The 27,777-nt window shown below is 42.5% G+C and overlaps 2 protein-coding genes across 2 annotated transcripts; both read right to left on the bottom strand.

The window, feature by feature from the left end:
* Positions 1-78: 78 nt before the first annotated feature.
* LOC311000559 (afadin- and alpha-actinin-binding protein-like) lies at positions 79-14,744 on the bottom strand. The gene is made up of 16 exons (XM_083991298.1): positions 14,500-14,744; positions 13,762-14,050; positions 12,563-12,963; positions 4,296-4,350; positions 3,899-4,065; positions 3,568-3,777; positions 2,999-3,109; positions 2,769-2,904; positions 2,562-2,637; positions 2,296-2,476; positions 1,941-2,088; positions 1,642-1,772; positions 1,258-1,431; positions 1,047-1,164; positions 708-870; positions 79-581 (listed from the first exon to the last, which is right to left on the bottom strand). The coding sequence occupies exons 1-16, from the start codon at positions 14,548-14,550 to the stop codon at positions 437-439; spliced, it is 2,556 nt and encodes an 851-aa protein (XP_083847424.1). The 5' UTR covers positions 14,551-14,744; the 3' UTR covers positions 79-436.
* Positions 7,071-10,518, bottom strand: LOC311000967 (mucolipin-3-like; the record flags this gene model as incomplete). Its single annotated transcript, XM_083991892.1, has 12 exons — positions 7,071-7,211; positions 7,311-7,517; positions 7,625-7,747; positions 7,862-7,963; positions 8,145-8,294; positions 8,752-8,864; positions 9,042-9,141; positions 9,268-9,364; positions 9,445-9,526; positions 9,785-9,938; positions 10,044-10,211; positions 10,303-10,518. The coding sequence occupies 12 exons, from the start codon at positions 10,516-10,518 to the stop codon at positions 7,071-7,073; spliced, it is 1,653 nt and encodes a 550-aa protein (XP_083848018.1).
* Positions 14,745-27,777: the final 13,033 nt, after the last annotated feature.

The raw sequence follows: 27,777 nt of genomic DNA, 5'->3' as shown, positions 1-27,777 counted from the left end.
TCTTCCTAATGTCAATATGCTTTAGTTTCGTTTAAATCTCATATTTTATACATTTACAACATGTAAACATTGAAGTTGTTCAAAACGAAACCTTAGGCATTCCATATAATTAACATGTAGACGAGATTACCAAATACTCCAAATCTGTATTTGGTAGATAGATACCCCACCCCCCAACCCCTGATTGTAGTTTAAAGTCTGAATTGTCAGTGTTGATTTGTGTGTAAAAAGAAATGGCAGATTAAAGTGCTTTCTGATTTGATCAGCTTTGGTGAAGAAATGATATGTGCGTGTCCATAAACAAACAAAACGAAAAACATATTGCTAAAAACTTAAGTGTTCATCAGTGGTGATGGTATTCAGCCATGGATTGATAATAAAATCCACTGTGGCTTTCTTTAAAAAAAAAGAAAAAAAAAAAGGCACTGGTTGTTCTTCAAGTGATGATGTTCTCATCTTCACCCAGAGAGAAGATACTCAGGTCCGCACATCGAACCCTGTTTCTTGAGTGAACACGTTTATCTCCATCTTCAATGGTGCTGGACTCTTGCCAGCGTCCTCGATTTGAATGTCTGGAGGAACTGACATAGTAAAAACACAGATTCGTAGTATCAATATTAATGTGCTACGGTGCAAACACTGTTACCGACAGGTTCATTCATCTGAATATTACAGTAAGCCAATATTTACAAGTAAATGAATAGTACCTGCAGTCTGGTATTAAGCGGAGTGTCCGGTACAGGTCAGTTGTGGATGGCACAGCAGCATTTTGTGTAGGTTTAGGAGTGGAGAAGGTAGCGTAGGATGATGATGATGATGATTTGGTCAGTTCAGCTTTCGTGGAAGACATCCTCATCTCTGGTTCACTTCCTACAATTCACAGGATAAAGTTTAGTTTTCATTCCACTGTAACATCTGCAACTGATATGCTCTACTGCTATCTCCTCTAAAAGACTAACTAATGTTGAGGTGTGCTTCTTATGGTACAATTTACTGCCCTCATTCAGGAAATACTTGGGGTTTCTGAGAAAATTAGCCAGACTTACTGATCGATAAGGCACTTTGACCATCAGATGAGGAACATCTGCCACGGTCTGTAAAGGGAGTCATGTTCAAAAACTGATTCTTGAGCCAAGACGCGCGGTCCTCTTCAAATGCTTTTTTCTAGATAAAAAGATCAAAATGAATACAATGCAATTCTAACACCACATTACATGATGAATAACATTATGGTACCACATCAGAAGAGTCGAGTACCTCTCGCCCCAGGCGAATAGCAGCCTCTGTGAAGTTCTTTCTCTCCCTCTCAAAGTTTCTCTTCTGTTCCTCAAAGAGCCTCCATTCCTCTTTGAGGCGCTCCTTCTCCTCCAGTGTGTAGCAGTCATTAAGAAGAACTGCAGTCTCGTCATCAAATGATGTGTTGAGTTGTTGCTGCAAAGACAGACATGCAGTTTCATCATTTTAGTCCAAATAATTTAATTTTAATAATGTGCAAATAACTTTCAATGACCTACAACAGACAGTGCATTTCATAATTTACACTGGTAATGAGAAGCCTCTTATGCCTCAGTACAAAACTCTGATAAGCAAATGTTTAACCTGTACAGACCTACTGAAACTCTCTAGTCAGCAGATACTGACCTGGAGGAGTTGCTGTTGTGCATGAATGAACTCTTTGCACTGCTGGACTTCACACCTCATCCTCTCCATCTCATCCTCATGGGTCTCCCTTGGTATCACTTCTTTATTGGACTCCAGCTGCACTTGAGATGCTTGAAAAACAAAATATGTAACATAAGAGTTACAGAATCCAACATTTTAAATAATAACCTCAAATCACACCATCAAAGAAATTGTTTTACATTTAACCTTTATAACTGACGCTAGCAAAGCTTCAATTATTTATGCAGTCCTTCAGGATGTGTGAGTGATTTGGTTACCTTGGCTGTCTAACTTCTCCATGTGGTTCCTCAGTTTCCGCCACTGCTGGCGGATGCTGTTGGTGAGCTGCTCCCTCGCATGCTCACAGGACTGGTCCAGTGCTTCCCTGCTAGAGTCCCCTATCCTCTCCTCCCCATCTGAATCAGCCTGAGCAGGACAAAAAGAAAGAGAGACTTTTCATCATTCAACAACCACATCCCAGTAAATTGAATGCACACGAACATGCTCTGAAGTGAGGTTTAGATGTAATGAAAAAAATGATTCATTTGGTCAGAACCTCAGACATCCTTCAATCCATCTAAACAGGCCTCTTTCTTTTGTACAGTGGTACTGTGAGAGAAAAAGATAGAGCACCTGCTCCTGACTGTCGTCTGCACTGGCTCCTCTGGCAGTAGACTGACGTGGACTCAGTATATGCATCATCTCCTTCTTCATCTGCTGGAGGACTTTCTTGAGCTCAGCGTTCTCTAGCATCAAGGACTTCTGACTCTTCTCATAATCACTGAGCAAGGACTTGTACATCTCACCTTCGTGGCTGCAGGGAGCAATTTATGCATACAGTTAAACTGATAAAATGCATTCCATGAATTCTAAAGACAACAGATAATATGATACAGTACCTGGCTGTTGCTTTTGCCGTCTTCCAGTGGCTCCTTTTTCCATCTGTCCGTCCCAAGCAATTCAGCACATCAATAGCTAAAATGGAGAAATAAAGAAAAAAAAGTTGTTCAAAAAATGTACAGCATAAAAGACAAAGAAGGTGAAGACATGTACTGAACGCATACACCTTAGACTGATGTATATTTATGTTAGAGGTCTATGCCTACCCAATTTTTTATCCTTTCTATCAACCAGTAGCTGGCTGAGGCGTTCCTTCAGCTTTGTAGCTTCCCTCTCTTTTCTCTTGGCATCATGACTGTACTGAGAGGCACGGCTGGCAATGATACTTTGGAGCTTCTGAACCTGCACAATGCAATTGAATGAGAGTTTGTCAGCTGTGTTCATACACATTATACATTGAAAACATGCTTATGATAGAAGGAAAAAGTAAATCTACCTCATCCTTTTCGGTTTTTAAACAGCTCTGCAAAGTCTTGATTTTGAGTTGTAGCTGCCTCTCCGTCTCATGTAGACCCGACTTTTCCCTTATGGAGAGTTCCAACTGATCCTGAAAGGAAATACACTTTCATTATGAGCACACTGAGATGGCATGGTTGAAGCTATGAGAGTAGCAAGTAAGTAACTAAAAGTATAATCCAAACGAACATGCCCCTTGCACCATTTTCTTACTCCCCAGGTCTCATTGTGGAACTCATAACCTTGAATTCTTCTTTGGTGGGTTCAGATAAAAAAAATAAGTAAACCCTGTTTAGTCTGGAGACATGAAAACATAATTGCATCATTGCTATTCAAAATGACAAGAATTGCAGTATACCCTTTTTTTTTCTCCAAAAACACTGAAACGAAGAGTGAGGAGCAGCTGAGCCAGCACCTTTACTGTATATGAGGGTGTATAGTAACTGGTCGAAATTATTCAGTGCACCTGTGCTCCAGGATACACACCAATTTGAATCCAAAAAAATATAAAACAGGACACTGTGAAATATTGAAAAACGGACTACATACCTTGAGTCTGGAATTGTTCATCTGAATGTGCTCCAAGGTGCCGGATTTCTTCAGCTGTTCTCTCTCCAGATCCTCTAAAGTGCACATGTTTCGTCTGTGAATCTGCAGGAGCTCATACATGGCATTCAGAGCTGGCACTGTTCTCAGGCCAGCTCCCCCTGGTGCGGTGGCCTCGATACATGTGGAAGAGAGGCCCAGTGAGGCGAGCTCCTGTGAAAGAATGAGGACTTTGGTCATCGTCCTGATTTTGTGGTGAATCCTTATTTACAATTAAGTCTATTGTGAAGTCATGTGCAGTTTATTTTTAGTAACAGATTACCTGAAACCATACCTGATTGATGTATGTAATGCACTGAGGAACATTATCCTCTGTGCAAAAGGCACTTATCACACTGTAGGAGCTTTTGGACAGGGGCAAGGAAGAGTACATTGACACAAGGTTGTTCTGTCTCGAGGGTGACATTGTCACATGTGATATGCTGGAAATCTCATAGTTTCCTAGAAAATAAAAACAAAACAAGGCCAGCAAAAGAAAAAAAAAGAGGACAGGGAAGGGAAATATGTCAATCGTAGGTACATTTTGGGAGGCTTGAATTAGGTAGGTGCTGCAAAATGAGAACAATAATATGGGTCACCTCTCTAACAGATCCCCAAAGAGGCACAGCCAACGGGTCTTTGCATATTTATAGTACTCTGTCAGAATAAGAGAAAAGACGGGGAAAAAATACCTATAGATGTTTCTGTTGGCACACTTGTCCACCACTCTCCCATATCACCGACACATCAGGCCACAGGGATGTGAGGTCATGAGCTATCAACCGGGAGGTGGATTAGCAGTCAGGCCGTGGATCAGAGGCTCCCACTGGATCAGGGCCCTGCAATAGAGCATCAAGCCATGTGATAAACCAGCAACAGATAATCTGGGCTGCTGCTTCGCCCATGTAGGATAATGGATTAACTGTTGGTTGTGTACCAGTGGGGGCTAGATGGTAGTTTGGGGTTTAAGAGGGTCCTCCTATTGGCTACTGGCGTCTAAATTGCAGTGTAGTAAGATGATCTCAGCTACAAGCCGATGGATTTACAAAGATAGAAATGAGGGAATCCATTAGAGAGGGGGGTAAATCTAAATCTTAGCCCCTCTCTAATGGGTATAAAGTATAATATAAACAAAAAGTCCCTGTAATTTTGGACTTTTGTGCATTCAGGACAACATTATCATCTTGACATGTTGTTGTGAAACAAGCTGAACCAGATTATGTGCACCTGCCACTCCCACTTTTACTATGTGCTGCTGAGATGTTTCAACTTGTGAGACCAGGGATCGTCAAGCACAATGTATTCAAGAACAGTAAAAGAAAGAAAGCCCCTCCTGTCCTTCTCAGTATACGACCCTAAAGGTTTCAGAGCATCATGTTGATGAGGGCACCACTGGTCAACAACACAAACGCCTGTTTTTCGGTGTCCATCACAGTGAACTCCCCCCTCCGGTGTTGTTATCTACTGAACCAGAAAACACACGACTTTTATCTGAAAGTACGCAACTAGGGAGGTGTCATGTGCTCCTGTTGAATGCAATAGTATTAGTTTGGTGTTATATGTATTGATACTGAAGAGACTACACAACCTCTATTAAAGTTATGGTTAAGTTAGCATGACCTACGTTAAGTTACAAGGTAACGTTAACGCCTGTAAGTTACGCTTCGCTAACGTTAGCTTGTTTAACGGTTAAACAATTAACAATTGACCAGTTTTTTTTAATGTTAAGATGCAGTGCAATTGAGCTACATTTCATTGCCGGTTTGTGAGTTTCATTTAATATCGGCTTAAGTTCGTTACTTACGTAAAAAAGCTAACGTATCGTTACCTAGCAGTGTTTGCTAAGTTACCACCTGGATAACTGCGATGCTAACTTAGCTGACACCATAAGACATAAATATACTCACTGTCGCGGCGTGAAATGGGTCAGTCCGACAGCTGCTGCTTATGCTGCTGCCAAATTGGGCGATGCTGACAAAATTAACAAAATGCTCCTTCATCGAAAAACACACAAGCCACTGCCACGTCGAAGCCAGACCGGAGTCATCACCACCACGTTGTCGGCGAAAAAAAAAAAAAAAAAGAAACCTTCAGCGGTTGAAATGTGAGGCAGAGATGCACCGACAGCACTGTAGGTATGTGGACTCAGCCTGCAGCAGCGGCTACTTGTGTGTGTGCGTCTATAAAAAAGTGTGTGTTTTTGAAGTCTAGTCCTCAGCTGGCTGCGAACCAAACCTCTTTGTTATTGGAGGCAGCGTTGTCAAGCAACCAGTATGTGAGCCCTGATTGGATGTGAACGTACTATGCGCCCGTGCGATTATGCAAATGAGGAGCGCTGTCAGGAGTGTCATGAAGCACTGCACCTCTGTGGCAGGCACAAGGCAGCAGGAGGGAAGTGTCACCTCCACCATAACACTACTGCAAGGCCTCACCTCACTATGCTGGCTCTGTTACATACAATACGCACATGGCATGTATTTGCAGTAGGCCTATAAACTAAATGTTTTTTGTGTTTATTGCTGGATTAGATAATGTTAGAATACATGTTTTGGCCTACTAAAAGTATTATTCTAATACTAATAACTTTAATATAGCCTAGCAGCACCTTTAAATACACAAGTTCAAAAGTAGAACAGCATATAAGGACCAGTGACACACAAGACAAGTCAGAAACAAGTGTCATGAAACCATAGGAGATGGACCACCCAAGGAGCAACAAGACCCCAACAAAAAAATGAGATCAGGAGGACTCAAATTAAAATGCAGGATGCAGTTAATTAGATAAAATAAATAAAGGGGGGATGTACATGATAAAAGGAGATAAGGTGAGACACAAAAAAATGTTAAAAACAGGAGAAGGCGTAAAAGTAAAACCAAAGTCCTTAGAACGTCTCTGGTAAAACTAAGAGTGTCTGAGTAAAGATGTGAGATATTATGCAGTATGAAAAAATATAGGTCCAAGCCGGTGCAAACACAAAGTACAAAAATACTTGAGGTAAATCAATTGAGACAGTCCATATAGTTGACAAGTCAGTATATTTACATACAGAAAATATGCACAAATCACATTTACAGTAGGATGACAAAACATACAGTACAAAAGATGAGGAGCAACTAATTATAAGTTGTTTTATCGTAACTAATATGTTTTTTTCCAGTGCATTCAGTAAGTTTGGTTTTAAAAACATGAGCCTAGTTTCATTTGGATTTTTGAAGTAGTACTCTTCGTCTAGCCCACTTGTGTTGTTATTGTGCAGTCAGGAGGACACAAGTCATCATATGTAAACCTAAGAGGGTGAATCTCTCTTAAAAGTAAAAGTTACCCACCACTGTGCTTAAGAGTAATTGGTTGGTAATGCAATACTGAATTTGATACCTTGGGGATATCATGTTTTTTGCGCTTTCAGCTAGCAGGCTTTTGTATTTTACTTCAGTTTTCAGCAAGTCCAGTCTTATAACCCATGCCCTCATCCAAAGCAGCAGCATGCAGAGAGGCAGCAGGACTGCGGCTCTTCATCAGTCTGGTATCTTCCAGAGTCTGGCTGGTCCCTGCACTCGGCTATGAAGGCCTGAAGCTGGGACACTGGCACCTTGTCCTGCTGATGATGCTGGAAATGAACAACGGTAAGGTCACAAGGATAGTCAAGACAAGTAATATCTCTCTACAGCAGGATATTGATGCCATAAACTCTTGCGCAGGGACTGACCTTGATGGTCTCGTAGGTGTCGGTGATGAGGGCGATGAACAGGCTGAGCACCATGTAGATGAAGAGGGAGATGAAGGAGTAGAGGTAGACTCTGCTGAAAAGCCACACCATGTAGCTCTTGGCTCTCATGTGCAGGAAGGTGGCGTACATGTCGTCGCCGTTGATGAGAGAGAAGAGGCACTCTGTCACCCTGTCCAGTGTTCGGAACTGGGAACAAATTGTTTTGATAATTGAGTTTTTATATTTCAGTGATGCACGTGTCGCCAGAATAGAGAACTGACACTTAAAATAGATTATGATTTTAATTCCCATACTTTGTCGTGGTAAGGCCCGAGCACTATCCAGCCACAGAAGCAGTACCCGAGGTAGATCATGGCCGCACAACAGCAGAATCGGATCACGTTTGGGAACGCAGCCCTCAGGGTCAAAATTAAGATCTAGGGAAGAAAAACAGTTTCACTACCCTTCTCTTCTGCTTCACCTCTGATACATTTGATATTTTATCGGGTTGCCTGAACTCATTTTGTAAAAGTGGTCATGTGGGTTCTTACATTGTATTTCTTGAAGAAGCCAAGGTAACGAATCACACCGACCCAGACAAGCATGGTGGCTGTTCCCAGCAAGATACTACACACATCATAGTTTGTTAGGAACTGTAAAGGAAAAGAAAGGGCATGGGTCAATCTACATACAATATAATGGCCTTTATGTATTTTTTTGAACATTATACAAAACTGATTTCAGAGCATCCCCTGGGCCTGCGCCTTCAGGTCAACATCCCTACAATGAATAATGTGTGAAAATATAGCCAGTTAGGCCCAGTGAAGAACAAACCTTTGTCTGTATTCCTATTTTGAATGCTGACCCAGCGATGGTCAGTGTGTCGCTGACGATAATGAGGATGTACCAGCCATTCACAAACTCCATGCGGTCTGACCAAGTGACAATTTTATTGTAGTATGCATGGAAGAATATGTTGAACTCCTGCAGTAGAGAAATAAACATTTAGAACCAAGGAGTGAATATTATGGACAAAAGTTGGTTTGTTGAATTTCCAAAATGTTCACGTTATAATTTTAAATATTATCAATTTTTGAGACTCATGAGAGTCCAAATCTCTCATGACTCTAAAAAATAGATAATATTTCCATTTTTTAACTGTTCATATGTGCATTTTATTTCTCTTAAGGCCTTCCCCAGTGTTGGTAGGCAAATATTATCACTTTTATTTATTTATTGATGGCTTGACATATGAGCTAATAGGACAACTCTGCATCTGATCCTGGTTAATTAATCACTTGAATAGGCAATTTATTTTAGAGTGAATGACCCCTTGCTTAACTGAGCCATTGGCTTAATGCACCACACTCCTGTTCACGTGGTTAAAAATGAGCAGTGATGATTAAAAGCCTATTAACTTGCTCCAAAAATGGAAACTTACAAACTGGAGTTGGATGCCATTGATGACAGATCGTGTGCAGAGGATGAGGGAGATGAAGCAGGCGAGGATCACCACAGAGTCAAACCACAGGAGGAGATAATCGTTCTTCCCAGCTACAAATGAGAGGCACCGAGCAAGTTACAGTAAGTTGTAGCATTTAACAGCTTTGTTAGTGCAGTGCTTTGTCAGTTACACAATAACGTCACTGTGCCCTCTGCTGGCCTTTTAAAGCAAGGACAGATAATCGGCAGCATTTAGCAGCATGAGTTTGTGAGTTTGTTATAACTTACAAGCGCCTTCCACATTCCAGTCCCTGCATTCATAAATTCTGACATCATTTTCAACGCCAACCTTTATCTTCCCACTGTGTGCACGGTTGTCGAACATGATCTGTGAAATGAAAAACCAAGGAGAGAAATCAATCACACAGAAAATGTGATGTAGCCCTCATTCACTTAATGAATTTATTAAACCCAAAGATCTAAAATCAAGTAGTTTTCAAACACCATCACTAACCATTATGTGGAAGTCATAACAGTCTGGTAGCTCATGGTGCCGCACAGTCTGCAGGTTGATGGTTTTCAGTGTTAGATAGATGTTCACCGATAGCAACCTAGATACACAAACATATTTAGCAGCAGGAAGCGACGTGCTTATCACATGGCATGAGACCAGTATAATCAGTTTAGTCACCTTTTAAAGTCTAGAGAGAAGTTGAGGTGAGTTGTAAAACTGCGATTGTCAAACGACTGCACAGGGTATATGGAAACACAATCTGTGAGAGGGAAACACATGCGAAGTAGTGATGGGTCAGCATCAGCATTCATTCCTCTGACTGCACTATAACAAAACAAGCTTCCTCTTTTCATGGAGTCACAAGTAAATCCACATTGTGATTATTTTCCACTTGCCATGAATCATCTCCATAAATACATCCTGCATTAAAACCATTGGATTTAAAAATACACAATTTTCAAAGCTAGTTTGTAACCCTATCTGATCATAATCCAATACATATTTTGTATTCTATTACCTTTAACAATATGTGGATCAATGTCAAAGGTCTCGTTGCCAGGATTAATGCTGCTGTTTCTGTAAACCTCTTGACAGACAGTCAAAGGAGTGTACTCGCCATCAGCCCTTTCGTATGCAAGATTACCAATAGTCAGGTTCTGGAGATTGATGTACTGAAAAACAATATAAGGGGAGGAGTGAATCACATATTTTCATGTTGGAAAATTATAATTTTTCCATAATGTGTAATTCTTGGCGTAAATCTGCACGTTCAGCACCCTGTTGATAATGTAGTCAATGTGGTCATACACATTTGCTTGTGTGTAAAGTGCATAGCTTCCCAGCCGGTGATCTTTGTATCCTTTGAGGAACAGATGTCTGAAAGTCATCAGATTTTCATCTTTGAAGGTGACCATCATTTCGTTGCTCAGGCCAAAAGACACTAACTGATTGGAAAAGAGGAAAATAAATAATGTTGCGTGAATGAAGACAAATATTAATCCACCCCGTCAAAAATGTTACAGTATACAACCATACCTGGATTGTAATGATGGCAATTTTTAAAATTTGTAACATCAGCTTCCATGGCTTGCGACCCCTGGCTCTGTATTTCTCACAGGGGTTCATGAAGAAGTACTTGAGCCTTCGTCTGAAGTCGTCCACCATCTTTGACTCCACAGTGTGAGTGCTCCATCTGTAGTGACCGTTTTCCCTCCTCTCCTCTGACCTCAACAGAGGTGGGGAGTCCTCCATTATACTGAAATGCAAAATATATATACTATATAGTTTTACTCTTGTTGTGCAACTTTGGTAAAATATGTCTTCATATATTTTTTTTCACTTAAGGTGCAACACACACCAGCAACTTGTTGGAGAAAGTGTAAAAGGTTAGTCATTCCAGTCATTCTGATGTATATCAAACTGGTTCTCCTGCATGAGTTCATGGCTGTCATTCTCCCCCCATGTCTGTACAGTGTTATTCTGGACTGCAGCCTAATGACATAAAAAAAAAAAAAAAAAAGCTATAATGCTATAAGAAACCACAAAGGTGTGTTTAGCTCAGCCATAGCTCGTCATAGCAGACCTACCATCAATAGTCAGCAGAAATGAAATGAATGTCATAATGTTAAATTCTAACATTGCAAAAACAAAAGCAAACGCTGTAAGTAAACATGACTGAATAAGAGTTCAAGGCTCTTACATTGTAGATGCTGTATAGAAGATAATAAATAAATAGAATGATTACCTGCGGACACCTGTAGTGAACCAGTGAGCCACAGAGCAGCTCCTCCAACACACGCCTCGCTGCTGTCTGAAGGCGGTGGAGTCATCACACCAGCCTTCACCACAATGACTGTCATTCCTCTGCGTCACTATAGGCTTTTCCAGTTTTTCCAAAACAGAAACAGTGGCAGCATCTTTGCACTACCAGAGGCCACATGTAGGCGTCTGCAGGCTGTTAATACGTTTAATTTTGAATTTAACCTCATCAATTAATGTTTCACTGCAAGAGACTCAGATAACATTTTGCAGGTTCTTTTTTTTTTTTTTTACTAGAAAGCTAATGAGTCAAAGGTTGTGGGATTTCCTAATGCAGGCCTACCTTGGTACCTCGGATAAATTAACTACACAATTTGGTCTCCAAACCACAACGCAGCCACAACAAAGAAGAAACAACACGACTTGAATTCATATCGAAACCCTTTAGTATGCAATAGGTTACTGTATAAGACCACTGAACAAAGTAAAAAAGCGAGACAGGTTGCATTTCACAAGATTTCTGTAGTGATAACAGTGCAAAGCAACTTCTTCTTGACTTAATGCTGCCTAGAAAGAAGTGGGGGGGGGTGGGGGACATTATTTAAAGCCACACGGCTCTGGTCAAAGGAAGAGTCTTAAAAAGATCAGACTTTATGCACATTGATGCTCAAGTAGCCGTTCCAGTGGATATAACATATTTCATCTCACTACACCTACACTGCAGCTGCCATGTCTTCAAACTACACATTTTAATCAGAAAATCACACCTTTGATAAGACGGGGAGAAAAGGTTGGAGGAGATGAGTCACATCTTCCTAGCTCTTGACATTTGGGGCTTGGAGCTGCACCTCAATACGCTTTGGAAGCTGTTTGAAAAGTGTTGAAACAGAAACAAGTACTGAAAGAACTTTTGCAAATTTAAACTGGAAACAGCTCTTGCACATTTGCATTCAAAGGGTTTACCAGAAAACATGTATACAGTGGGGAAAACAAGTATTTGATCCTCTGCTGATTTTTGCCCTTATTTCACTTGATCGTAAATACATTTATAATATTTATATGATGATACTATTTCTGGATTATTCGTTGATATCCTGTCTCTGTTAAAATAAACGTACCATAAAAAACTATAGGATGTCTTTTTCTTTGTGGGGGAACAAACTTACAAAAGCAGGGGATCAAATACTTACTACCACTGTATATCAACACAAAAATATTATATTGGTTGCGTATGAAAACAAATGAACACAAATCTTTAGATATTACCCTCACCTCACTGATATAATATCTCTGCTGATTGGCATAGTGCTAACGTGTAGTTTATCCCATGTGCAGTATTTTTTTCTCGTGTCCAAGATAAATTTCTCCCAAGGGAGAAAACAAAAAAGTAACAAAACTAATTATTAAACGAATCAAAAGCAAGAGCAACACTTAAAGAAACACAGTGAGAGTGTTTGAATAATTGATGTGTTGTTCAGTAGTTGAGGTCTGTGCCAGGCTATATGAGAACTGTCCTGTTGTGGTTGAAGTGAAGTTAAAAGATGTTCCTGGATGACGTCGGAGTGAGCGAGCGCGACCTCAGAGGCTGGAAGTTTGGGTCTCCTCCGGTGCTGGAGCAGCCCGGCGTCGTGGCGTCTATGTTAGAGGGCGACTCGACCATCACCTCGTCCGGCAGCGGAGGAGCTCCTGGGTCTCCGGGCCTCGGGAGGCTGGAGGAGGTCGTGGAGGAAACGGCGGCGATGCTAGCACCCGACACGGAGGGACACTCTCCGCCTTTCTGTAACGACGGCATGTTGAGCGAGCTCGCCGTGTCCGAAGTGCACGGGCTTCGTTCTCCGTCCGGGTGGAAGAGCATGGTGGAGTTGCTAGAGAATGTTCGGGGGAGGTCGCTGCTTGTGCTGGGAGAGCTGAGGTTGCTGTCGGATGAAGAACTGGAGGCTGTGTCGTGACAGATGACAGAGAAAAGTTTCAATGGAACCGCATCATACAACGTACAATCTATTTATCAAAATTATACAGAAGATCTTGCACCGAACATACATAAACCCATACAAATGATTTGTGTTGGCACGGAAAGAAAGGATCCTTATATGTTGTGGAATTGCCTGAACATGAGGTCTTGGGATGGAGTCTGACTGTTTACATTTGATTGTAGAGAACGGTGTAACAATGTGTCCAAGGTGGACGGTGTGAGATCTGGTGCAACGCAGCAACACTTGCATTCCTCTCTGTGAAGAGGATTACTTGTATATTGATGAATTGGAAAGTGAAGAATCTCAACTGCTTTTGTTCGAACAAGTGGATTATGGACTTTATAGAATTAATAATTATGAAACATGCAGCCTCAGTACTACAGGATCTGTATAGAGATGGTCTAGATGGACCTTGGACATTAAAAATCATTAAAATGACTTAAATGAGAAGAATGCACTTCAAGAATGACTGTAATGATAACCCACAGCCAGTATATGTGTATCAATATGAATTTTAGGCAGAAAGTCAAACTCCTTGGGGAAATATTGGCACAGTGATTGTCTAAGTAAATTGAATAGGCTAATACTAATAGCCTGTAATTCCTGGTGAATGTCTTTGTGTTGTGTGTGTCATTGTTATATGTTGCAAAATTAAACTGTATTTAAAAAAGAAAGAAAGAAAGAATTTTGAATCAAAGCATCAAAATCAGAGAATAGGTTTTAAAAAACACAACAGCTTTCATTATGATTTGATGTTTTTTACCTCTGAGGGACTCCAGCTTCTCATTCTTGGCCTTCTGGACCTCATCCGTGATCTTGGCGATGATAAAATTTTGAGAGCGCATCTCCCTTATGGAGTCGATCAAGGCGTCCAGGCCCCGGGGGTTTTCTACCAGGATGTCCAGCATCGTGGCCGTCCTCTTGGTCTGTGTGGTCCTGCAGCTGATCTCCTCCGCGTCGTCCCGCGTCAGGATCCTGCGGGAGCGGAGGTAGTCGAGGTGGCGCTCGGCCCTGATCTTGTCACACAGGTAGTGCCGCAGTCTGGTCAGGACCTAGAAACCCACAGAGGCAAAAAAAAAAAAAAAAAAAAGGAACAAAAGTGAGAGGGGTAATTCTTTACATGCAGACCGACAGGGAACAAAACCAGAGAGAGGAAAAATGAGTTGTAGGCTATTAACTGGTTCTTCTTTCTGTAACATACAGGTGGCTTTGTTAGTTAGATTCTCCTTAGGCTACACTTTGATACCCAGTGAGTAAACCGTATCTGGATTTAGGCTATAAACAACTTCTACTCGTGTAGTCAAATCCTACAGATGAATGGGTTTTGGTGTGTGAGCTCAGAGAGGGAGTGACTGTGTATTTCCTGCTTTAAACAGGCCTTTCACGCCAAACAAGATACAAATCGCCAGTGAAAACACACACATTTCCCACACATTTGACAGGTTATGCCATTTATTTGGAAGCAGGGTACGTCTTAAATATCGTAGGCTAGGCTACTCACGTCTTTTTTAATCTCTGCCATTTCTTCTTCATTGAGCTGAGGGACATCCATCACCACCTCTGAGAAAGTGAAAATCCAGGCAGGCGCTCCCGGTGACGAATGACGACCGAAATAAGGTGATAATCTGCTAACAGTGAAATAAACTACATCGATAAGTTACATAAAGGCGTTAAAAGACTCGGTTCTCCATAGTCTGTCGTTATTAAACCTGGCGAATCCACTGTCCATTCAACTTTTGAGTTGCATGAACCGAAAAAAAAAAAAAAAAAATCCCCGGACTTCCTGATTGTGTCGAGGTTTTACGTCGACGCGAGAGAAGAAGCGACGTCGGTTTCTCACTCACTGCTAATTTATTGAAACTTCGGCATATGACAGTTATTGTTATTCCAATAAAGCTCAGACAAGCATAAGTTGCTGCTATTACCCAACTTTCGTGAGTCGTGTTGATTGATTGCAAGTGTTTCTGCACTACGTTTTTCATACAGGTGAACTGCTGTTCCGACAAACCTCCACTAGATGGCGCCGCTGAACCTCCTCACACACACACACACACACACACACACACACACACACACACACACACACACACACACACACACACACACACACACACAGGCAGTCCACTTCACAGTTCCTCACAATACATTTAGGAAACATCTACTGCTGTTTTAGTGTAGCCTACTTGGACTTAATTGAGTATTTCTAATTTATCTTTCACCGTCTGCCCTAAAAAAATCACGATCAGATATATTTTTCAATCTCCTGCGGGAAATTGTTATGTTACAGTGCTCTATTTTACATAATATGCGAATATAATAAAACATTAAGGATAATAATAGCCTATAACACCTCATATTCAAAATATCTAAAACATAGGCTACATATTTCTATAATAGATGCATTTGCAGTGAATTGAGTTGTAGGATTGTTGCACATAATGGTAATTGTATACACAGGGGAAAAACTGTCTAAGGATCAATCAAATGACAGATTGATTCTCATAAATACTGTACACATCTGGCTGCCTTGGTCATTCTTCACATGCATAAAGATTACAAAACCCTGTATAGCCTACTACTGTCGAAATCTTCTTGGAGCTGCCTTATCATGTTTCAGTTCAGACTTGCTATTCTACCAGCGAGACATTACTCATCCCTTTAAAACCTCTCTAATGGTTTTAATGAAAGTTTGACATAAGACAAGAAAAAGCTTCTTTGTTGCACATTTTTTCCACTCTTACACCATCGATCATCTCACAGCTCTCGAGATTTATCTTGTGACCTCTGACCTCTACTACTGCCCTGAAACTGTATGCTATTTATTTGTTGAGCCAATATTATTGATCTAGTGTAATGAATGAATATTTCAGTCATAAGGACCAATTACTTTAATACTGATACTTTATGTAACATTTTCTGGTGCATGCATTATTGATTTAAGACTACTTTTACATTGTTGTTCTGGTAACGTTTATTTGACATGTGTTTATTGTGTGTGTGTGTGTGTGTGTGTGCGTGCGTGCGTGCGTGCGTGCGTGCGTGCGTGCGTGCGTGTGTGTGTGTATTTTCCTGAACAAGTTTTAACTAAATAAACACAAACTCAACTGGTTTCAGCCCCTAAGAGTCTTGGGACTAGGGGGTCCCTGTAACAAATGTCACAAACAGTCGTCATGTTAGCCTCGGCCTCTAATAAGAACTGAATGAATGTTTTACTTGGAGGAGTTTGGTACAATCAGTGAACTGAGGAATAACATACTCACCAAAACAGAATGTAACAGCATATAATAATGTCCAATAGAATTAAAATTATATATACTTGAAATATTTGTAATGTTAGCACATCTGACTAGATTAGTTATAGTTATAGTTATTCATACACATATGAAACTGAAAGACGGTGGCAAGAGATGGTGTTCAGTATCACAAACACAGCATACAACAGTTTTGCAGTGAGCAGTAACTGTAAACTGTTTCTGGGGATTGGCAGGGAAAGTGTGAATCAGAGCATAGAGAACATTGGGTCTTCCTAAGTGCACGGCACGCGAAGAACAAAATAACACTCCAGTAAACTTGAAATAATATGCAAAATCACAAAACACATTCATTGAAGATCCACTCACTTCCCTCTAATCATGATGCCATGGACTGTTTGAGGACGGGTGCTCCCTGAGGAGATTGTTGTCAGGCTTGTTTTGTCATGTTCTGCACTGTAATATGTACCGTGCAACTGGAAAACACCATCCCCAAACAGAAAGAGATGCTAACTTTAAATCAGACACAAGGCCATCTGTTGCTCCCTTGAAGGTTTTTCTGTTTAATGATAATGGTTTGAAAGAGAGGGGGAAATAGAGGCTCCGGTATCTGCGTGGCTGCCGTTGCATCCCAGCAATTTCTGGGGGAGATTTGCAACAGAGAGAGAGAAAGAGAGAGATATGCCCTTTAAATGTCAACCTGTGTTAAAAGGTCAAACTGTGCCATGATCTGCCTCTTTAGATGATAAATAAATATTTGTTAAATAGCTACAGAAACTAAGAGTCGATGCCTGTACTGTTCTCTCTATGTGTTATGCTCCTGCGTGAACACAGATTAAACAGCCAGCCAAACTCCTTATTCAAGAGCCAGGAAGTGAGCGGCTTGCTCCTTTAATATCTTCTTACACATTAAGTCAGCATTTCTGACTGCACTGAATTCGGTGTAAAACTAGAAAAGAAAGATACAAAAAAGTGTCTTAATAAACAGTCATGTAAATATCAGTATCAACGTGTTGACTGCTTCATATTAACTCAACAGGTATTAGCACAGCAGGCTAGAAAACAAAGCAACTTAGCAGGTAAGTATACAATACTGTCACACAAGCACGACATTATACTGTTACTTTTATACACAAAATACCCTTGAAATATATCAACACATCTTATCAAACCTGTAAACTATGTGTAACACTTACAACCATTGCTTTCTGAGAGATAACTGCATTGATGCGGCCGTGAGACGATGTACACACACTCGTTTTTCCTCTCGTTTACGTTTTACTTCCTACATCCGGTTCGGGAGATTTTCAAAATAAAAGCGCCGGAAATACATATAAACGTAGAAAACAGTAAATTAACATTTCAATGTCATTTTGAGTGTCTTTTAAACATATTAAACATATTCAGGGCAGAACACTCCCCGTCTGGCATTTACTGATGCCACTTAAGACTTAATTGTCCTGATTTGACCTCTGGCTTTCCTTTGCCAGGAGTAAGACCACTTCAGTGACAGGCCTTAAGAATGTCTTTACTTTGTCATGTGATGTTGTCCTGACCTCAACTTTGCGGACTTTCCCGTCACCGCTTGGACTGGTAGATGTGACCAGACCCATAGGCCACTCGTTGCGGGGGGAATCAGTCTGTTTAAGTAGCACAATGTCTCCGACCTCCAGGTTGCGACATGCTGTGTGCCACTTACGCCTTGGCTGAAGGGTGTGGAGGTATTCAGTTCTCCATCGACTCCAAAACTCATTAGCAAGTGCCTGCACCTGTCTCCATTGACACTTGAAAAGATCCTTTTCCCCAAAACTGCCGTGAGGAGGAGACACACCTGGTTTTTGGGTCAAGAGCATAGCAGGGGTCAGCAGCATTGGAGAGGAGGGATCAGAGGAGACCGGGACTAAAGGTCTGGCATTGATTATAGCACACACCTCTGCCATTAAAGTACAGAGCACATCATGAGTCAGGTGAGCATGTTTGGTTCGCAGCAACATGGCATCGAGTATCCTCCGGGTCACGCCAATCATGCGCTCCCACACCCCTCCCATGTGGGATGCGTGCGGGGGGTTGAATTCCCATGTGCAACCATTCTCATGTAAGTACTTCAAAGTGCTGGTTTGCTTCGGATCATCCGGTCTCATGCCCAGTTCAGAACTGGCTCCGATAAAGTTTGTGCCCCGATCTGATCTCAGCTGCTTCGCTGGCCCTCTTAAAGCGAAAAACCTTCGGAGGGCGTTGATGCAGCTGGCTGTATCCATGGACTCTATGACTTCTACATGCACAGCTCGGGTACTCATGCATGTAAAAAGTATGGCCCAGCGCTTACTCTGAGCTGCGCCACCTCTGGTGCGTCGGGTGAGAACCTCCCAGGGGCCGAAAACGTCCAATCCTACATAGGTGAATGGCGCAGATGAGCTCAGGCGCTCTGGAGGGAGGTCGGCCATCTTTTGGACCTCAAGTCTTCCCCTCAGCTTGCGGCAGGTTACACAACGATGAAGGACTGAACTTATCAGCCTCTTGCCAGCAACAATCCACAGGCCTGCAGCCCTGATTGCACCCTCGGTGAATTGTCGCCCTTGGTGTTCAACTTTCATGTGATAATGATTCACCAGTAGTGTTGTTACGTGACTTTGTTTCGGGAGAATGATTGGATTTCTCACCTCTGGACTGATTGGTGCATGTCTCAGACGTCCTCCGATCCGTAAGAGGCCATCATTCATGGACGGATCGAGGTTCAGGATTGCACTTGTTCTTGAAATTTCTCTGTTTTCTTGCAGTGCAGTGTACTCTTCTGGATAAGCATCTCTTTGAACAGACGTGAGTATGAACCGCTTGGCTGCTGTCAGCTCTTCTGGAGTACGAAGTCTGCTGCATCGATGCCATCCTTTACATGTAGCTGGTGAGTCAGATCTGAATGAACGAGTTTGATGGATCAAGAAGGAAACTGCTCTCAGCAAAGACCCCCAAGTGGAGAAGCGTTGGAAGCGTCCTGAGGTAAGTTTACATTCACTGATGCAGGTAGCAAGGGTGGTCACTTGGGGTCTCACATCTGCATCTGTTTCAGGATCCACCAACTTAAAGGTCTCCTGTGTTTCAGCCAGAAACGGTTTGTGAAGGAACTCTGGCCCTGTAAACCACATGCTGTTGGTAAGTTGAGACGCTGGAACAGATCTGGTGGCCAGGTCGGCTGGATTTTGACCTGTAGGCACATAATGCCACTGTTGAGGGGAAGTTGTCTTGCGTATACGGTGAACACGGTTGTGTACATACACAAAGAATCGCTTTGATTCATTGTATATATAACCAAGGACAACTTTACTGTCACAATAGAACCTCACTGCATCTGGTTTGTGGTCAAGCTCGTCGAGGATCAGTTCAGCCATCTCGACGGCCAGCACAGCTCCACACAGTTCGAGGCGAGGAATGGTGGGCTCGGGTTGAGGAGCCAGCTTAGCTTTCCCGAGCACAAAGCCAACTCGACACTGTCCATCTGTCATGACAACTCTGAGGTAAGCTACTGCCCCTATTGCCCAGTTTGAAGCATCAGAAAAAAGACATAACTCTGTGTATGTGGCACTGGAGAGAGACTGTTGTATGTAGGAGCGGGGAAGATGTAGTGCACTCAGGTCCTTTAATGATTCTTTCCATGTTTCCCATTTGTTTAACTTGTCTGCAGGAAGTTCAGTGTCCCACTCGTGAATGTCGGCAGAAAGTTCTCTGAGCAAAGCTCGTCCTTTAATGGTCACTGGCGCAACCAAGCCCAATGGGTCGAAGAGGCTATTGACGGTGGATAGCACTCCACGGCGAGTGAATGGCTTGTCGTTGACTGCCACTTTAAATGTGAAAGTGTCAGAGTCTATGTTCCAGCACAAACCGAGACTTCTTTGCACTGGAAGCTCTTCTTTGTCGAGGCCTAGGTCTCTCAGGCCTGCAGCCAGGTCGTCAGGTGTGAAGGCTTGCATCACTGTGACACTGTTTGAGGCGATTTTATGCAGTTTCAGATTTGATTCTGCCAGCGAAGCTTGAGTGCGCTTGAGCAGATCGATGGCTTCAGTCTCAGATGGGAGGGAGATGAGCCCATCATCCACATAAAAGTGTCGCTCAACGAAGTGGCGAGAGTCAGAGCCGTACTTTTGTTCGCCTTCCTGGGCAGCTCTCCGGAGGCCGTATATCGCGACTGCCGGCGAAGGGCTGTTCCCGAACACATGTACTCGCATCCTGAACTCCATCACTTCCTTAGTCAGATCGTTATCCTTGTGCCAGAGGAATCTTAAGTAGTCTCTGTGGTCTTCTCTCACCAAGAATCCATAGAACATTTGTTGGATGTCAGCAGTCAGTGCGACCGGTTCTTTTCTGAATCTGAGCAGCACTCCCAGGAGCGAGTTATTTAAGTCAGGGCCTGAAAGCAGGACGTTGTTAAGAGAGATGCCATTTTCTTGTGCGCTCGAATCAAATACAACTCGTATCTGACCCGGCTTTTGGGGATGGTACACTCCGAAAATGGGTAAGTACCAGCACTCTGCACTCTCAGGAAGAACGGGAGCTTCTTCAGCATGTCCGTTTACAAAAAGCCTCTTCATAAAGGCTACAAACTGTTCTTTCATTTCAGGATTTTTACTCAGAGTACGCCGCAAGGAGTGGAGACGGGAGAGGGCTTGAGCACGGTTATTAGGGAGGCGTGGCCTGGGGGACCGGAAAGGTAGAGGAGCAGTCCAGCTGTTCTTTTCATCTCTGTGAAACTCCTTTTCCATGACCTTCAAAAATGTTTCATCCTCGAAAGACAAGGCAGGTTTGTCATCATTCTCTGTTCTCACGAACACACTGCATCCAAGCTTGTCTTGAGCTGCCACACCGTTGCCAGAACAGCTGGAGAGGTGAGTAGAGGTGCTGTGTCTGTGCTCCCCGCCGTAGCTCACTTTTTCTTTGACACTGATGTGTTTCTGACAAGGCGTCAGATAGGATGGACGTCCGTTCTGCAGGACGTTGGTCTTAAAGACGGCGACAGTGGGTTTGTGAGCACTATCAATACAAACTTCCCCCACTATAACCCACCCTAAATCCAAACGCTGGGCGAAGGGTGCATCGTGGGGCCCACTGATTTGTTGTCTCACCTTGTGTACACGTATGAGGTCTCTCCCCAGTAAGATCAGGATCTGCGCCTCAGGATCGGGCTCTGGGATGTAGGGCGCCACAGGTCTCAGGTGAGCGTGGGAAAGAGCGACCTCTGGTGAGGGGATTTCTGATCGATTGCTCATGATCTCATTACATTCAATGAGTGGCGGTAAGTTTAAACATACTTCACCATTTATTGCTTGTACCTGGAAACCGACTGCCTTCCTTCCAGTCATTTCCACAGTGCCGGCGCATGTTCTCATCAGGTAGGGTGAAGCGTTGCCTTGGATACCAAACAGCTGGAAAAACTCAGCTTTAGCCAGCGAGCGATTGCTTTGGTCGTCAAGGATGGCGTACATCTTGACTGAGCGTTCCTTTTGTCCTTGTGGGAAAACTTGAACCAAGCATATCTTTGCACAAGATCGTGCTGGGAGACCTTCTCCGCAGACTTCAGTGCACCGTGACGTAACCTCTGAAGGCGTGTTGCTTTGCTGCTCTGTGTCCGGCTCAGTCACAGATGACGCTGCTGGTGAGAGGTGTATGTCTGGATGCATGGCTGTGCAGTGTCGATCACTCTCACACTCGTAGCAGTTCAGCTCCACAGAACAGTCTTTGGCCATGTGAGTTGCAGAGCAGCACCTAAAACATCGTCTGTGCTCTCTTAGCAGTCTTTTGCGTTCTGTCAGCGGCTTCATTTTAAAGGCTCTGCACTTTTCCAGAGGATGAGCTTTGTTGTGAAGTGGGCAGTTTTTAGCTGGATCACCACTGTTTCTCTTCTCCATCTCTGCTCTATACATTGAGTTTGGACCTGCTGCTGCTGACAAGTCTGTCTTGTGGATGGCTATAGTTGTTCTCACACCATCATGCTTTGCTATGGGCCTCTCATTACGGAAATGAGTGCGGCTGTTGTTCATCACGACAAAGCTGGGGTCATTTCTAGCTTTTGCCTCACCGTTGACAAAGTCAGCAAAGAAGGAGAACGGGGGATAACTTACAGCATAATGTTCTTTATATCTTGACCCAGTAGACAGCCATTTTTCTTGCAGGTTTATTGGCAGCTTTTCGACGATGGGGTTAATGCCCCGAGGTGTGTCAAGGTAGCTGAGTCCAGGTAAGTACCCATCGTCTTTGGCTGAGAGCAGCTCCATGAGCAGGTCACTAAGTTCTCTTAGTTTACTGTTCTCCCTTGAAGTGAGACGAGGAAAATTGTCCAACCGCTTGAATAGAGCGCTCTCTATCACTTCAGGGGTGGCGTAGCACTCTCTTAGCCTTGTCCAAGACATCTGAAGTGCGGCTTCAGGGTTAGTGACATGTACTGCTCGAATTCTTTTAATGTGTTCAGATGATTCCTTTCCTAGCCATTTTACCAGGAGATCTAACTCTTCACCAGCTGTTAGGTCTAAGTCTTGAGTGGCGTTATAGAAGGAGGACTGCCACGCTCTGAAGCTCTCAGGCTGGTCATCAAACTTAGTAAGACCTGTAGTTACTAACTCCCTGCGTGCCAGATATTTAGCAAAGTCTATCATGTTAGCAGCTGGAGCTATAGCAGAAGTCTTTATGTGCGTTGGTGTTGTGGGTGAACCATCATGACGGTGGATGGGGCTTAACTCAGGGGCCTCCTGCGTTGTCAGTGGCTGTGTCTTTTTTATATGGGGAGGGAACAGTGTGTCTGGGGCAGGTGTGTTAGGACTGAAGCTGGTCTGAGCTTGATGGTCCAGATATGCCTCTGTTCGCTGTTTAATTACCTGTGGTGAGACGTCACTCCTGAGGACACTGCCTATGTCCTCATATTCTGATCGTGCTGCAGCTTCCAAAATCTCAGCCTCTGCGTTAGCAGCAGCAGCTGCTTTTTCAAGTCCTAGTGCTTCTAGATCCGCTTCTATTGTAGCTTTTTCCAAATCCAATTTGGCTCTTTGCTTTTTCAATTCCAGCTCTTTTTGTCCATATGCGACTCTGGTGCGTGCAGCTTCAGCTGCTGCTCTGGCCTTAGCAGCAGCGCTAGCCACTGAATGCTTGGAGGAAGATGTGCACTTTGAGCTGGCCTCTGACGCTGCCTTTTCATCCTTCTGCGTTGTCTGGGCTTCCATAACTGCAGCAGGCGAATCCCTCTGATGATATGGTTTTTTACTGTACTGTTCTCTCTATGTGTTATGCTCCTGCGTGAACACAGATTAAACAGCCAGCCAAACTCCTTATTCAAGAGCCAGGAAGTGAGCGGCTTGCTCCTTTAATATCTTCTTACACATTAAGTCAGCATTTCTGACTGCACTGAATTCGGTGTAAAACTAGAAAAGAAAGATACAAAAAAGTGTCTTAATAAACAGTCATGTAAATATCAGTATCAACGTGTTGACTGCTTCATATTAACTCAACAGGTATTAGCACAGCAGGCTAGAAAACAAAGCAACTTAGCAGGTAAGTATACAATACTGTCACACAAGCACGACATTATACTGTTACTTTTATACACAAAATACCCTTGAAATATATCAACACATCTTATCAAACCTGTAAACTATGTGTAACACTTACAACCATTGCTTTCTGAGAGATAACTGCATTGATGCGGCCGTGAGACGATGTACACACACTCGTTTTTCCTCTCGTTTACGTTTTACTTCCTACATCCGGTTCGGGAGATTTTCAAAATAAAAGCGCCGGAAATACATATAAACGTAGAAAACAGTAAATTAACATTTCAATGTCATTTTGAGTGTCTTTTAAACATATTAAACATATTCAGGGCAGAACAATGCCGACTTTCCCCCCTGAAAAGCCTCACAGTAATTCACACTGTTGATGTCAAACAGCAGAGAGCAGTAGCCTGGAAATAATGCCGAATCAGCTGAGAGATACTCACACGAACCCGATGTACTGACTCGTGAGTGGCCTCTGCAGGGAACAGAAGTCAAAGAAAGGGAGTCATTTATAGAAATGATGTAATCAACTGGAATTGCAATCATATCTAGACAGCCCCTACAGACATCCTCGTCTGTGGTACAGTGTTTGACCCGTTCTCACGTAACGGCCAGAACAAGCTTGTCTCAGACCCTCTGTGGTTTTACACCGAGTACCACTGGGGAGGTTTGTCTGCCTTTCCACTCTCCATGGCCAATATTTATGAGACACAGAGAATTTGAATCCCACGTGCGTTTTGTCTAAGTCTCTCTCTTTTTCCATTTGTAATCTAGCATGAATGTGTACAGTGTCACAAACTTTTTCTTCTTTTTTTTTTTTAAACACGTTTCTTCTTTTCCCCGAACTATCATCATAGTATCTCATTGCCAACCACCATTGTGACTGGTCTAAAGATCTTAGTTTTAGCAGGATCCTGCACAGTGTCAAGTATAAGTAGGTATCAAATATAATAGCTTCAATTCCCTGATAATTATAATAGGATGAATCCAGGATGGTGATTACATGTTTCATAACATTGCTTGTAAAAACATTTAAACCCAGCTTTGTAATTGTAATGGACAACCACAGGCAGCTGGTTGGTAGAAACTGCTTCAATACTTTTCATTTAAAAATGTTGAAGTCTCAAGACTCTGAGACATTTAAAGGTATACATTTGAATTTGACACAGTATACAGTATGTTGACGACAAAATTTGAGCTTCACTTACTATAAAAACTGGAAGCGGGGCCAAACAGTTAGCCTGACATTGCCCAGTGTTTAAAAAACACACTGCCAACATCTTTAAAGCTCAAGTTATACTTTAATCTGTTCATAGATGTGAAAACAATTATCATGGTTTCATAGGCAGTTAGCCTAACGGATGTAACTTTGTCTTGGCAATAAATAGGCTAAATTAAAAAGATGAAGCTTAAAGGCACCATTAGCTCCTTCAAGCCTGGTCATGCAGCATGCATCATTTCAGTTCAGATTGATCCGAGGAGGCAAAATTAATCCACTAGTTTAATTTTGATGCACTTTGACACATGCCAGTTTAGCTGAACTTCGCAAATACACCCACTCTGGAGCCTTTGTCCCCACTTCAATAACATTTTACTGTATAAAATGATGGGCTATTAATCCTGAGAACAAAACACCAAGGGGGAGAGACGGAGGCACAGGTGAGCTGGCATGTTCCCTGCTGCTGGCTAGTATTTTAGGGGTTAGCTAGTTTGCCAGCTAAGTGCTTTAGTAATTAAGGCCTAGCTAAGCCTTGGGGAGCATACGTCAGTCCGACTGCCCAAAAGTCCGATGGCTCATTTCTCCGACTACCCATTCTACAGTGTTAAGGTTAGGTTTAGGGTAAGGTTAAGGGTTAGGGCTACTTAAGTCGGAGAAGTGGGAGGTCGGACTAATGGATGCAAAAATAAAGAAATGTATGGTCGGAGAAATGGGTAGTCGGACAGACGTCATGCGCCCGCTAGCCTTCATTGCCAGGCCTTTAGGACCAGATATTATGTGAAAATGTGGGTCAATTTTACTAGGCCACTGTTATCAGGATAGTCTCCGTGTCCTTTTTCCTTGTTTATGAGTCTGCCCATAAAGCAATGCTAGCTGTTTCCTCATCCCTTTGGTATGTATGCCAACCGTAGCCAACAGTTTCCCGACTCAGATAATCTGCAACACTGGTATTTAATAAACTAAAAGTGTCTGAAAGTCAAACAAATGTGGATGGAACATTTAGACCTTGGACCAGTGTTGGCTCATTAAAGCAAACGTCATTTATTTTTATTTTCTTTTATTGATCTTCTCATCTGACTCTCACAAAAGTTATTGTTCTGATTTGTTCCGATTCTGCTTTGTTATAGGAACTCATTGAAGTTTTCCTCATAGTAACATTACAATTAGTATAATTCAAGATGTATTACAGCACATGCTGCTCTGTGGGAATGGGGAACCGGTGTTTTTAGGAGCAGAAAAGCTTAATGTCAAACAGGTCAGTTCAACATGCAACTGAAGCCCTTTCCAAGCCCTCCAGCTGCCTGTTACATAGCCGATGTTCCTCTTACCTAACATGGTTCTGCAAATTCTTCATATTACAGCTTTGGAGGGAGAAGTTTCCACTCCGAACCACAACAGTCAGCGATTTCCAGGCATCAGTGAATGCACGGAGCTCACGCTTGTTTGCGCTTCATCTGCCTGAGTTGGCACACATTCAGACTGACTCTTGTAACCTCAGTTAGATAAGAAGGAGGATGTGCCAGTCTGGCCTGCTCAGCCTCTTGTTCTCACAGGTTATAATGAAAGGAAAGGCATTTTTTGTGCTTGATAATTTTCATTGTTCTTTGATGTGGATAAAGGAGGATGCTTTTTATCCTGGCAGCTATTTCAAAGAAAACCAGCAATGCTCATCCTAAGAGGAATGTTGCTGCAGGCATTGCTCAGGTTCTCTTTTTTTCTGTCTTGTTTTTTTTTGGTGTGTTTCTCATTCTGGACACTCTCGTTCAGGCCGAACAAAGGATTCCTGAGGTTCAAACATTCCTAGAGGCTCTTTGCCTCCTTTTTGAAATATTGAAGTCAAGCAGACTCCAATCCATCCCCACCTGATACTGGAGGTGACTGAGATGAATTTCATCTGTGAATCTTAATGCTAGCAGGGATAGAGAATACAAACACCGATCACAGACAAAGGGCAACAGTCTAAACACGGCTTCGTCTGAGATAGAAATTCAGTTGGTCATAGAAATATGTAGCTTCTCTTCAATATTTATGTCAGGACTTGTGGTGCCCCGATGTTGGATCCCTTATGGGGCCGCTCTCACGTTAGGGGCTGATAATGAAATATTTCAGGTATCAGGTATAAATGTGTGGGGGGATTTTTTTTTTAACCTTTACATAACCATACAGTATCACGTGGAACCAGCACTCAGTCTTTCAGTCAATCTTTAGGCTACTCAGTCATTCTTTTTTTTTTGGTTCCATTAAGTCGGCAAAATAGGAGAAGGGAGCAAAATACATGGATACAACAACAGTACAATTAAATCAACACAAACAACACAAAAATTGATGTAAAATCTATGTAAACTACATATACAGGTATGAAACCAAAATGATTTAAGTGATATTGAACAAAAATTTACCAAAACAGGATAATGCACAATATCCCGCAGCTAACACTTTCAAGCAATGCCTTACATTGCTTGAATTATTATGCAAATGAAGTTTCCAATGTAAAACATGCACTTCACACAACCAAGTCTTGCGTATCTAATATTTTGTTGCAGGAAAAAAAGTGTAATTCAATAACCTGCATGCCTCATGGTAAGAAGAGCTAGTTCTGGTTCCTCTCGATGGTGATAAAACAGAAAATGATATGGTTAAATTGGAGCGAAAGCCCTGGCAGAGGGGAAGTTAGACAGGGTGGTTCTTGGCTCACTGAGTCAGAGGAGAGGAGGAAGAGGAGGGGGGAGACTTCTTCTGGGCTTATGGGAGGACGCATGGAGAAGCATTCCTATCATAGT

Source organism: Trachurus trachurus (genome assembly GCF_905171665.1).
Source record: "Trachurus trachurus genome assembly, chromosome: 17".
Classification (NCBI taxonomy): Eukaryota; Metazoa; Chordata; class Actinopteri; order Carangiformes; family Carangidae; genus Trachurus; species Trachurus trachurus.
The sequence above is the reverse complement of the archived record's forward strand: the minus strand, read 5'-3'. Positions and strand labels throughout refer to the sequence as shown.

Bases quoted from the DNA above. Each gene is read 5' to 3' on its own strand.
- LOC311000559 (XM_083991298.1), bottom strand. From the start codon at position 14,550: ATGGATGTCCCTCAGCTCAATGAAGAAGAAATGGCAGAGATTAAAAAA. The intron at 2,905-2,998 runs GTAGATTTACTT...TGCATTGTGCAG, and splicing joins TAAAAACCGAAAAGGATGAG to GTTCAGAAGCTCCAAAGTAT. The intron at 2,477-2,561 runs GTACTGTATCAT...TGCTCCCTGCAG, and splicing joins ACGGCAAAAGCAACAGCCAG to CCACGAAGGTGAGATGTACA.